This window comes from Musa acuminata, chromosome BXJ2-1 (assembly GCF_036884655.1).
Source record: "Musa acuminata AAA Group cultivar baxijiao chromosome BXJ2-1, Cavendish_Baxijiao_AAA, whole genome shotgun sequence".
Classification (NCBI taxonomy): Eukaryota; Viridiplantae; Streptophyta; class Magnoliopsida; order Zingiberales; family Musaceae; genus Musa; species Musa acuminata.
The window spans coordinates 38,088,676-38,101,983 of NC_088338.1; the positions used below are offsets into that span (position 1 = coordinate 38,088,676).

General features: G+C 44.7%; 1 protein-coding gene across 1 annotated transcript; it reads left to right on the top strand.

The window, feature by feature from the left end:
* The first annotated feature begins 4,331 nt into the window (after positions 1-4,331).
* LOC135599171 (brassinosteroid LRR receptor kinase BRI1-like) lies at positions 4,332-7,970 on the top strand. The gene has a single exon (XM_065093993.1). It carries the CDS (start codon positions 4,444-4,446, stop codon positions 7,783-7,785), a length of 3,342 nt encoding a protein of 1,113 aa, XP_064950065.1. The 5' UTR covers positions 4,332-4,443; the 3' UTR covers positions 7,786-7,970.
* Positions 7,971-13,308: the final 5,338 nt, after the last annotated feature.

The window sequence follows — 13,308 nt, forward strand, 5'->3', positions numbered from 1 at the left end:
TTACCGGTGTTACTTGTACGCAAGAAGGACGGAACATGGCGAATATGCATTGATTACCGAGCTCTCAATGGCATAACCATCAAGGACAAATATCTTATTCCAATAGCAGATGAATTGCTAGATGAAAGGGAGCATAAATCTTCACAAAGCTGGACCTTTGATCCGGGTATCATCAAATATGAGTGTGCAAAGAAGATATACCGAAAACCACCTTTTGAACACACAACAACCACTACGAATTTTTGCTTTCTTCAATAGAAGGTGGAATATCTTAGGCATATCATATCAGAGGAAGGTGTGACGATGGACCCCTTCAAAATTGAAGCAATGTAAAACTGGCCTACCCCGAGGAACATAAAATTGCTACATGGCTTTCTGGGTTTAACAGGGTACTACCGTAAGTTCGTAAAAATCTATGGAAAGATCAATGCACCACTTACTTTCTTACTGGAAAAAGATGTCTTCCAATGGTTAGACAGAGCCTCTGTTGCCTTCGATAAACTTAAGACAGACATGACGACGACGCTAGTGCTAACACGACCAGATATCAACCGACCCTTCATTATTGAGGCCGACGCATCTGGAGTCGGAATTGGAGTCATTTTCATGTAAGATGGTCGACCACTCGCATACACTAGCAAGGCATTATCTCCCTCCCATCAAAATAAGTCAACATATGATAAGGAGATGCTCGCCATTGTGCGCGTAGCAACGAGGTGGAGACCCTACTTGATTGGTCGACGATTTCAAATTAAAACCGACCATAAAAGCCTCAAGTACTTTTTAGAGCGAAAGATATCATCCCTTGAGCAGCAAAAATGGGTAACAAAACTTCTGGGATTTGATTATGAAATAACTTACAAAAAGGGGAGATAGAATGTTCTTGCAGATACGCTTTCGCAACTACCCAAGCAAGTTGAAGTTTCGGCCATTTCACTTCCGACCAGCGACTTCCTTGAGGATATTAAGATGGAATGGCAGGAAGATTCAGAGACTAGTAAGATTATAAAAAAATTGGAGGAAGCACCAAGCTCTGTGGCTCATTACAATTGGGACTCAAAAGAATTACACTATAAGGGACGCATTGTGCTTATGATAAATTCTACTTGCATCTTCACGAGCAGATTTTGGACAAAGTTATTCCATATGCAGGGTACTAAATTGAAAAGGAGTACGGCATATCACCCACAAATCAACGGCTAGACAAAAGTTGTAAATAGGTGCTTGGAGACAGCCCAAAGCCACCCACCAAATATGACTATCCAAGGAGAACTCCAGACCCAGCCAAGTGCCATTATTGATCGACGGATCGTGACTCGACGATGACGACCCACTACTAAAGTGCTAATACAGTGGGTGAACCTACCAACAGAAGATGCCACTTGAGAGAACTATGACGACTTGAAGATCAAATTCCCAAAATTCATGAATCGTCAGCCTCGAGGACAAGGCTGATTTGAAGAGGACGGGTCTGTTTGGACTCTAGCTATGAGAGTCCTAATTGAGAGGGACATTCATTTAAAACCTACCTAAGCCGACCCCTATTAAAGAGGTGAAGAGGCCGGCTAGGGTTAGGAGTTTATTTCTTAGATATGAATTAGGAGTTATAAAGGAATAGGAGTCTTGAGTAGAAGTCGAGTTGGTTAAAAGTAGGAGTCTTGAGTAGGAGTCCTACTAGGAGTTAGGGTTTAGAAACCCTATAAATAGTCATGTATTTCTTCTCTTTTGATAAGTAATAGATGAATCTTTTCTACAGCCTTTGAGCAGCAACTTGGAGGGAGGAACCCCTATAGAGTTTCAAGGAGGCCGATCCCCTAAAGAGATCAACCCCAAGTTTAGAATCTGTAAGGGTTCTAACAAGATCCAATATCCATTAAGCCATGGGTTATTGGATGGAGATCCAATACCCAAAAAGAAGGATCCATTAGGATTAGTTAAAGGAGACTCTCTATAAATAGGAGTTGAAAGTAAAAGGGTTACAAGCTAGACCCTACCACCTTCTTCATCTCTCTCTACAATTTCCTCCAACCGATTGCCCCCTCTTTAGCGTTAGAGGATAACAAGAGGGATCAATCCCTTCTTGGTTGTTGTGGTTTGGTGGTGTGCGAACGCGAAAAAAGTATGTGTTGCGCGATAAGGTGCATCATCGTCGTATCTGGTATGTGGATCATCGATAAAGAGGAGTTTGCAATAGCTCCTTTATCCACGGATTGAGATCTTCATATTATAGGATATACGATCTTCGAACATCTCAACTACTATATGTTGTTATCCAATTTTTATCATCTTCGAGTTTTATGTTCTCGATCTTGATTCGATAAATCTATTTTCAGAAAACTAGTTTTTATTTTTATTTTTCACAAATGATGCTTTATATGGTTTTGCAACAATTTCATCGTTAAAATTAGAGATTCAACCAGAAGTGTTTTGAATGTTTGATAAAAGTGTTGCCCTTGGTTTGCCCGGACCAAGTGCTTCTGTTTGCTTCTTTTTACTTGTTTTACTATGTTGTTGGACTTATCCGAGGTTTGAGGCTAGCTTTTATGACTGTGATGATAATTGGTTATGAAGATATAAATGTCATGTTATAGCTATTGCAAAGTTAATTTTTTAATTTTTACAATCTCATTTATTGTATATTCCTAATTCATGGGACAAGTGGTGATGTGTTTGACCATTACCCATTATGTCTAGGGAGAAGGTATTTTACTAGAAGAAGCTATTCCATCATCGCCTCTAACATTAGATTGACTTGTGGCATTCGGAATCCATGAGTACAAGCTGTGTGTTTTTGTAACGTGGAGTTATAATCCGCTGATCATTTATTGTTTCGATGCTCTTTTTCACTGACTTTTTGGTCTCTATGTGAGGAACTCGAGGGAAGTGTTAGACCTTGTGCTTACTCTATTAAAAGGGAGAAACCAATCACCAAGATTTAGATAGCCTGAGTTGGAAGCCTCAACTCTCAGGTGGCTTCCTCCGGTCGCGCATCGACGCTGAAGTCCACTCGGCATCAACGACTGGGCTGAGATCAGAAGAAGCCTATGGAGGGTGAGAAGCTATGTGATTGAGGTAATATTCTTATCTTTCTTTGCCCAATTTCCAAGATGTTACAGGAAATCTGATCCATTTTCTGATAAATCTGTGGCTGTATTTCTCATCCAGGTGCTTTGTTCTCTGAACTAACAAGGACGACCGGGTGGCCTTTCTGCAGAAGATAAGCTTCACAACTCGAAACGTAGCAGAACCTGGTGAAGGTGAGAAAAGAAGAAGGATACTTCATCGTTATTGTCAGATATCGGAGGTCTCAACAGGACTCGAGTGTGTGTGTGTGTGTGTGTGTGATGGCCATACGTTTTCCAGTTTCTCCACGCTCGTTTCATTCTAACAGCCATGGCTGCTGCCTATCCGACAATAATTATCGGATTCGTGTTGATCCGACCCGATAGCAGCTTTAAATGGATGGACGACGTCGAACCTATCGCAGTAGGTGGGGGAGGACCACTCACCTAAATGGGCAATGAATGCGTCGAGATGGGGGATGCCATTCCTCGTGGCATGTCAGCATTAAAAGCTTGGATTGGCTACATATATTGCACAATCCACTCCCAAAAGCATCTTGCTCTCTTTACTCCCCCTTCATCTTCCTCCCCCAATGATTACGTGCCGCTCTTCTGTTTCCCGATGCGTAATCTAAGCTTCAAAGACTCTCTACTTGTTTTAGATGATGCTTGTAAAAGGAAAGAAACAAGAAACTATAAACTATAATTTTTAGTTATGCCCGCATAATTTTGTCATTGATGTACATATGTTTTCCATGTACGTCAAATAGTACGAGTTGATTTGGACCCAACGACGACGATGATAACACCATCATCGCAGAATTAAGCAGAGGTCCGAAGCTTAAACCGTCGCAACGGGGTATAATAGCGGTGGCAGTTCGAAACGGTGATGGCGTCGGGTCATTGCCATGGGGACGACCAACAACTGCCTTCCAGCTGTCATCTGAGCCCATGTTGGTGGCTCCTGTCGTGACTCGCACAGATGTGTCGGCTTGTCAGATTACGCTGACACGAACTTGAAAATTGATGGGTGAAAGTTGATGCACGAAGTCGATAGGGCGACATGTATCACCGACACGCTCTTGAAGGTTGTAACGGGCTCGTACTTCCGTTACCACACCCATCTCTCAATAATCGACCTGATGTGCGTACATATAACGAAATTTACGATATATAACCAGATCATACCATATATCAGGTGCCGATAAGCTGACCTGGCATACCATATATCTGTGCTTCTCCCATTTAAATACCCCGTCCCCTTGCGCCCACTCGAACTTTTTGACTCCTCCCTCTCTCTCTCTCTCTCTCCGTGCTGCGAGTACAGCACCTTCCTCTCCGATGGTGGGAACCAAACGTTAAGGAAAACCTAGCCGACGCGATGGTGGGTGTGGAGCTCCGTAGCTCTTCTTCCTACTCCTCATTCGTCCGGCTCGCCTGCCTTCTCTGCTTCCTCGCCGCCGTCAGACCTAGTGACGCCGGCGACTTGGATCTGCTGATGTCGTTCAAGGCCGCGGTCGCCAACCCTCAGCTGCTACCGAGTTGGGATCCCCTCCGGGGTCCTTGCTCCTTCGCCGGGGTCACCTGCAGCGTCGGCGGCCGCGTCTCGGTCGTTGAGCTGCAGGGCGTCCCTCTCGGCGCCGACTTCCGTGCCGTGTCGTCCTCGGTACTGGCCCTCGGCGGCCTCGAGAGCCTCTCACTCAGCGCTGTCAATCTTACCGGAAACGTCGCCGGGACCCGCTGCGGCGGCGGGCTCTCCGAGCTCGATCTCTCCGGCAACGACCTCCGGGGATCCCTTGCCGACGTGTCCTCTCTGGCCGCTGCTTGTTCTGGGTTGAAGTCTCTCAACCTCTCCGGCAACTCCGTTGGGATTCCACCTATGGCGGCCGGAGATGGTCTCGCCGTTGCTGGGTTCGACCTCGAGGAGCTTGACCTCTCCTTTAACGAGATCTCCGGCGAGGACGACCTGCGGTGGCTTCTTTCCAACCTCGGCGCCCTCCGACGCCTCGACCTGGTCGGAAACCACCTCTCCAGCGGGATCCCAGCCATCGCCAACTGCTCCTACATTCAGCACCTGGACCTCTCATTGAGCGGCCTCTCCGGCGAGATCGGCGTCGGTGTCTTCGGCGGCTGCCGGAGCTTGACCTACTTGAACCTGTCTTCCAACCACTTCACCGGCACTCTACCCTCCGACCTCTCCTCTTGCACTTCCTTGTCCTCCCTCAGCCTCTCCAGCAACAATTTCTCCGGTGAGTTCCCCGTCGACACCCTGACCGCGATGCCGTACCTTGCAACCCTTGAGTTCGCCTTCAACGACCTCAACGGCAGCCTCGGGGACTCGATCACGCAGATGCCGATGCTCCAAGTGCTCGATCTCAGCTCAAACAGGCTAACTGGGTCGATCCCCTCCGACCTCTGCCCGAACCCAGCCTTCGCCTTGAAGACGCTCTACCTCCAGAATAACCAGCTCACCGGCAGCATCCCCAAGTCGCTGAGCAACTGCACCAGGCTCGTGTCCCTCGACCTCAGCCTCAACTATATCACCGGAGCCATTCCTTCCGGTCTGGGCTCGCTCCCTTCCCTCCGTGATCTGATCATGTGGCAGAACCTGCTCGAGGGCGAGATCCCACCGGAACTTACCAACCTCCTGTCCCTCGAGAATCTCATCCTCGACAACAATGGCCTGACCGGGTCGATCCCGGCTGGCTTTGCCGGTTGCACTAGCTTGAACTGGCTTTCTCTGTCGAGCAACCACCTGAGTGGAACGATCCCTTCGTGGATCGGCCAGCTTCATAACTTGGCAATCCTTAAGCTCGGCAACAACTCCTTCTCCGGCCAGATTCCGCCCCAGCTCGGAGACTGCAGGAGCTTGGTCTGGCTGGACCTCAACAACAACCAACTCAGTGGATCGATTCCGCCAACCCTTGCCAACCAGTCCGGCAAAATCGCGGTCGGCCTGGTCACCGGCGAGCCGTACGTGTACCTCAAGAACGACGGGACCAGCGGGTGCCGCGGGACGGGCAACCTCCTCGAGTTCGCCGGGATTCGGCCGGAGGACCTTGACCGGTTGCCCAGCCGGCGGTTCTGTAACTTCACCAGGGTCTACAAGGGGCTCACACAGTACACCTTCAACAACAACGGCTCCATGCTCTTCCTCGATCTTTCCTTCAACCAGCTGAGCGGCAAGATCCCCAGGGAGCTCGGCAGCATGTACTATCTTCTGATCCTGAACCTTGGCCATAACCTCCTCTCCGGTCTGATACCACCGGAACTGGGGAGCTTGCGGTACGTCGCGGTGTTGGATCTTTCACATAACGCTCTCGAGGGACCGATCCCGTCGTCCTTCGCCGGCCTCGCCATGTTGGCTGAGATCGATCTCTCGAACAATAAGCTCAATGGGTCGATTCCCGAGCTGGGTCAGTTGGCAACATTCCCTCGGTACCGGTACGAAAACAACTCGGGCCTTTGTGGGTTCCCTCTCCCATCTTGTGAGGACATCGCTGGGGCTAATTCCAGCACCCAGCATCAGAAGTCCCACCGCCGGCAAGCCTCTCTTGCCGGGAGTGTCGCGATGGGACTACTCTTCTCCCTGTTCTGCATATTTGGACTGATCATAATCGCCGTGGAGAGCAAGAAACGACAGAAGAAAAAGGATAACGGTAACTGCTCGAGGGACATCTACTTCGACAGCCGATCTCATTCCGGCACCGCCAATTCAAACTGGAAGCTCACGGCCACCAAGGACGCATTAGTCATCAACCTGGCCACCTTCGAGACGCCTCTCAGAAAGCTCTGTTTCGCTGATCTGGTCGAGGCCACCAATGGCTTCCACAATGACAGCCTCGTAGGTTCCGGTGGATTTGGTGATGTCTACAAAGCCCAGCTGAAGGACGGCAGTGTTGTCGCGATCAAGAAACTGATTCATGTGAGTGGGCAAGGCGACCGTGAGTTCACAGCTGAGATGGAGACCATCGGAAGGATCAAGCACCGCAACCTGGTTCCCCTTCTGGGCTACTGCAAAGTTGGAGAAGAACGGCTCTTGGTGTACGAGTACATGAAGTACGGGAGTCTAGAGGATGTCTTGCATGACCGCAACAATGTTGGGATCAAGCTGAATTGGGTAGCGAGGAGGAAGATTGCTGTGGGAGCAGCCAGAGGCTTAGCATTCTTACACCACAACTGCATTCCTCACATAATCCACAGAGATATGAAGTCCAGCAACGTTCTGCTTGATGAGAACTTAGAAGCCAGGGTCTCGGATTTTGGGATGGCGAGGCTGATGAGTACGGTGGATACGCACTTGAGCGTGTCAGCGCTCGCCGGCACCCCTGGTTATGTCCCACCCGAGTATTACCAGAGCTTTCAATGCACCACCAAGGGAGATGTTTACAGTTATGGTGTTGTCTTGCTCGAGCTACTCACCGGGAGGCGGTCGACAGACTCGACCGACTTCGGGGACAACAACTTGGTGGGGTGGGTCAAGCAGCACTCGAAGATTAGAATAAGTGATGTCTTTGATCCGGAGCTATCGAAGGAGGATCCTTCTCTGGAGCTGGAGCTGTTGGAGCACCTTAAGATTGCTTGTGCCTGCCTTGATGATCGGCCATTCCGTCGGCCAACCATGCTAAGGGTGATGACAATGTTCAAGGAGATACAGGCAGGTTCATCCATGAACTCCGTGCCTTCGGCTCCTTCAGCCTCGACCGCAGCGGATTTCTCGTAGAGTTGGAGATGAATTCAAAGACTGGGGATGATTCTTACCAGAGGAAGCAACTGATTGCATCCAGTAAGGCGTTTTGGCCTTTTACCTTAGCAGTGGTATGAGAAAAACTCTTGTGTAGCTTCAGTCTAGATCATATTATACACCTATAAAACAATGCTATTTATATATATATTTTTTCCTTCACATACTTCGAACTTAGTGTCTTGTCACAATTTCTGTACATACAAAGTGAATTTTCTTAAATTCCTGTTCCACTCTCTATAAGTGCTTTTGTCTATTAGTTGATCATTAATGATTATGTTTGTTTCATCTGCATCACAATATACTATAGTGTTTCTTCTTCTTACCAAATACTTTTATAAGTTGGGATTGGGAAAGAAATCTGCATATGTTGATGTTTTGACACTCTATTAGAAATGTTTGAAATTTCAAAAAGTTACTGTTCTCTGTAGAAATCAATATTTACAATTTTTTTTCTGTTCCTCTTTTGTTCTTATAAAAAAAAATTATAACAGAATAATTTTTTTTTCTTTTTTGTCTATTAAAATAAGTTCTTCATCAAAATATTAATTTGTTATAAAAAATAAATATTAATCATAGTAGCATAAACAGTATAATAATTATTCAATCATAAAGTGAGACATCGAATTTTTTACATAAAAATCTATTGCGAAAAAAAAATCACAGGACCGTAGTAGTTTACTTCAAACTTCCGCTATCACTAATAATGATAACAGTTTTACAATAAATTTTTTCTATAATAACTAAAGGATCACCCTAATATATATCAAGAACACATGATCCAACCCTAGCCCCTCTTTCTCCGGCCATTACTGGTCAAAGATTGTTCTAGGATTTTGTCACTATCGAAATATCTTTTGTCTACTAAACAATGAGAAGGCTATCGAGATTTTGTTAGTATCATAGTCATTAAGCTAGTACAAGCTATAGAGAGCCATTAAGCTTTAGTATCACAAATGTCCAAATGGATGTTGATGTGCAACAACAGATTAAAGAAATCGTCAAGACAGTGAGATCCATCGTTTAGCTATGATTTTTCCCTCGCTCATGTATTGGAGCTTCATCTATATTTGTTGGTTGTCAAGGTGAAGCAGAGACTAATCTCTCAAGTGGAGGAAAAGAAAGATTCAGTTCGAAGTACATGATACTGTGTTGGAGCAGAGGAGTGCCATAATTCATACACAGTGTCAAGAGAACAGTTGTGTCACAACGCAGTTGAACATTGGAAGAACATGACGTTAAATCTTCCCAAGCATGGAGAAAAGTGGCTATTTAATATTCGCATCATGTCCTTTTATGTCAACATGATCGATGAGCTCCTTAATATAATTGGATGACCTGAGTACTTGAGACTGATATCATTGCCTTCCACAGGAGTGAAAAAAGCATGATGCAGTGGAACCGAGGACATGAGGGTGGCTGAATTGGCCAACCTTGTCCTCTAGCTAATCGATGCATCCATGAAACGGAATCTTATCATGGACGGACTCCATGGCTGTTCCCTCGAGCTACTGTGACCCGGTTGATGGAGACCTTCAGAACAAGTTTGATGCAAATGGATGGTAGTACTGGAACTACAACTTTTGAATGCTTCTTCTCTTAGGAAGAAGATGGAGAAAAGACGGAGGAAGGGCGAGTTGGTACGTCAATTTCTGGTTGTTCTTCAGCCGTCTATTGTAACTTAGAATTGAGGCGAGGAGATGAATCGATGAGCATCAGCAAGTGTGGGAATAAAGCGACGGCCGGGGCTACAGGGGAGGGGAGGGGAGCGGAGCCGCACATGGGCGTGTCGACGGGAGGAGCTTGCTTGCCCCCCGCCCAACCTGCAGGCTAGAAGGCTGTCATCATCTGCCTTTTCTTGGAGCTTCATCTCTTCGTTCGTGGGGGCAACTCGTGCTTCCAATCCCTTTCGTGACTGCCACAGCTCACCTGCATGTCTCTTTAGAGAGAGAGAGAGAGAGAGAGAGAGAGAGGAGGAGGAGGAGGGCAACTCGATGAATCAAATATAATTTCAGTGGGTTGGGGTTAGGCCGAACCGGAGTCGGACCGGACCGGCCCGCTCGTCCACGTTCCGACACGTGGCGGGAGACAGGGGAGTTGATTGGAAAGGTCATGGAGATGGAGACGGGACGCGGGATTCACTGTAACAAAGCACAATTATTTGGTCGGACGGCGAGTTCGTCCAACCCAGCCATGTTGCAATGCAGAACGAGGACGAGCTCCTGTGCTAAGTAGTACTACCACTGCTCCTCTGTGCAAGCATGGGTTTCGAGAGAGAGAGAGATATAACATTCAGCTCGTGAGCAGTAAACGGGCTTTGGTTGCATTGTAAGATTTTTCTTTAGCATTCTGGAATATGTTTTGCCCATCACCAGTCTCCATCTTTGAGTTGTCTCTCCTTCCCACCTGCTTTAGCGTTGGCCTAATCTTACTGTGATCTTTGCTTCGATGCCTTGTCCTTGTAGAGGTCCCACCCCTCTACCATCTTTTTATCTTTGAGACAACTCCACCCAACTTTAAATTGCCTTCTCAGCTTGCTACGTATTCTTTGTCAACATATTAAGAATGTAAATGTATATGACTGCTCTCATGTTGTTTTCTTTGTCCCTTGTTGGAGGACTAGCATTCCTTCTCTCCCCCTTTTCATTCTTTCTCCCCTTCTCATTCATTATTTTATGGACGATGGCTTCAGTCTCATGTTTCTTCTGACCCAGTCTTTCTGGCAACTCTGTGTGATTCTTATTCCGAACAGCAACAAGTATCATCACCTACGCTGATTTGTTACTCGAGAAATCTTAATGCCTGTTTCACTAAGAAATTTGATGAGAGTGTTGGGGATGGAGGAGCAAGGAAAAATAGAATACTACGATATGAGTAAAAAGAATCCTTTCGACTCAAGAAAACTATTGTAGTATTAAAAGCAACACTTACAAGATACCAAGTGCACACAGCCTCTTTATCTATCCTGTCTCTTTCTCTATGTCTTGCTAGATGAACTACGGTCCTATTTATAGGACCTAGTGACAACCACCCTATAACTACTAGATCATGAGGTAGTTATTGAAACCACCTTATAACTACTAGATCATGATTGAAGTGGTTATTGAAATCATCATGTAATCATTAGATCATGATAACAATCTAGATAGATACTATGAATCAAATCTCAACAGAGAGCTCGTCATAAAATTTATATGAATCACAATCTTTCATACACTTGATATAAAATCAAAATTGTCATGGAAGAAGCTTGATTTATAGGAGCCAAGTGCTGATCTGATATATCATACTGCAAGTGACAGTTCAAAATCCAGCTCAGGTTGATCAGCGGAGGAATGGAGCATGTCATCTATGGTGTCAACCAAGATGAGAGAGCTCACCACATCTTCCATGCACATTCTCCTCGCACACATTACTCATAATCAGTGCTATCAACCACCGAAAATGGCCTGTCAGTTTCGTCATGTCCATCAGTAGAAGCTTTCTGTATGTATCCCGAAAGCGCTTCGACACTTTTTCTTTAGAGCATCTTCTTAATCTTTCAAATAGTTCATTCGGTCATGAAATCCATGGTTGCTACATCCATCTCTTCAAATGCATGTTTAGATAATACAATTCATTTTGTTGTGAAACAAGATGAAAAGATTAAAAAAAAGGATAGAAAATAAAAAAAAGAGATATGGGTTTTTTAAAGATAACTAAAAATTAGTAGCTCAAAATATAAAAATTAATAAGGTCATGACTCGAGCCTGATGGGCTAATTGGCTTATTAACTTCGTTTAATCTAAACCACTGACCAAAATAATTAAGCTTAAATTGATAATAATACACTCATCAGACTCTTATAAGCCAATCTTAATCTTGCTCACTTTCGATGGGACTAATCAGGAGTGTTACAATACATTGTATTTTGATGATTTTAAATTTTTTATAAATATCTCAAGATACAAATTATTTTCTTAAATTTTGATAGTGTTGTTGAAATTTATTATCTTAAAACTTAGGAGCATTCAATACTCATCATGTAATATATCATTCTCTCAAAGAATTTATCCATGAATAGCAGATAAGATTTCTCTCTACTCTGTTAAGGGAAATGCTCTATTCTGTTGAGGAAAATCCTCCCTCCTAATGTGTATAAATAGGAGAGGGACATATTAATATATTCAAGCTTGCTTATTCTCGTGGTGCCTGTTGTGCGAAGGGTTGTCCATTCCTCTGAATGTCAAACTCATATGCCCGCTCCTCCGAGCGACTCCTTTTCCCCACATCTCCATGCCCGTTTTCCCCCAAACGATCGCACGTGTACGACTGCCCTTAACGTAACCTCGCTAGGTCCCCCACGTTTGTACGTCAAGTGTTTCTATGAGTGCTTGTCCCGCTCTGATACCATGTTGGAAAGAATAAAAGATAAGAAGAATTATTGAAGAAGCTTTACTGAAGAAGCTTGAATACATTAACATGTTCCTCTCCTATTTATACAGATTATGAGGGAAGATTTTTCTCAACAGAATAGAGTATTTCCCTCAACAAAGTAGAGAGATTTTCTCGTATAGTTGGAAAAATCTTATCTACTATCATGCCCTCGTAAGATGGTGCTCCTGTCAAGGATATCAATCTTGGATCGATGCAAAACAAACAGTTTATGAGCCAGAGGCTTCGTGAGTAGGGCAAGAGCAGATCGTTGCTACTGTTATTGCTATTACTGCGGCTATGACGATGATGGTGACTGTGGCGGCTGCGATGGCGATGGCGGCGGTTACAATAGAGTAGAAAGCTGCATTAAGATAGAAAGCTATAGCAATGCTATATTAGAGGAAGAAGCCGTAGCATAGGAGGAAGCTGCAGTAATGTTGCAGTGATGCTACAGTAGAGGAGGAAGCTGCAGCGATACTACAGTAAGGAAAGAGTTCCCCTTTGCTATGTAGAGATAAGAGATGTGATGAATGGCAAGCTTCGATGGCCGTAGAGTCTCGTTCGTCTCACCTACTCTGATACCATGTGTCATGGACTTAGCTGATTTTGCCTAATTCGTGCAACACCCTTGTATGTCCGTCCACAATGATTAGCCTCCCATGGTCCCTTAGGACCATGGTTGGGGAAATCTTATCTACTATCAATTGCCATGGTAAACTGATAAATCTTGAATGTTAAGTGTTGAGTGAGTATGAATATTAAGAGAAAGTTTAATCTTATAAGCATTGTCATTAAATCTCTTGAAAACTTGGCAAAAATTAATTTTCTTCTCTTTGAGTTTACGGTAAGTTTTTATTGAAAAATATTTTTTTTCACAAAAATCCAAACAAAATCTCCTTCTTCAAAGATCATCACTCATTGACGTTTGTTGGCTTTTTCTCTATAAACTTGGTTGCTAGCTTCAAGATTTTTCTTTACTTCATTAATTTTTGTTATAATAATAACAAAATTCTCTCCATTTTAACGTGATTCAAGTACTTTAGCAAGATATGGATAATGAGGTGAAATACGATCATAAATAATCTC

What these genes read in the sequence shown, in the direction of transcription:
- LOC135599171 (XM_065093993.1), top strand. Translation starts at nt 4,444, where the DNA reads ATGGTGGGTGTGGAGCTCCGTAGCTCTTCTTCCTACTCCTCATTCGTC.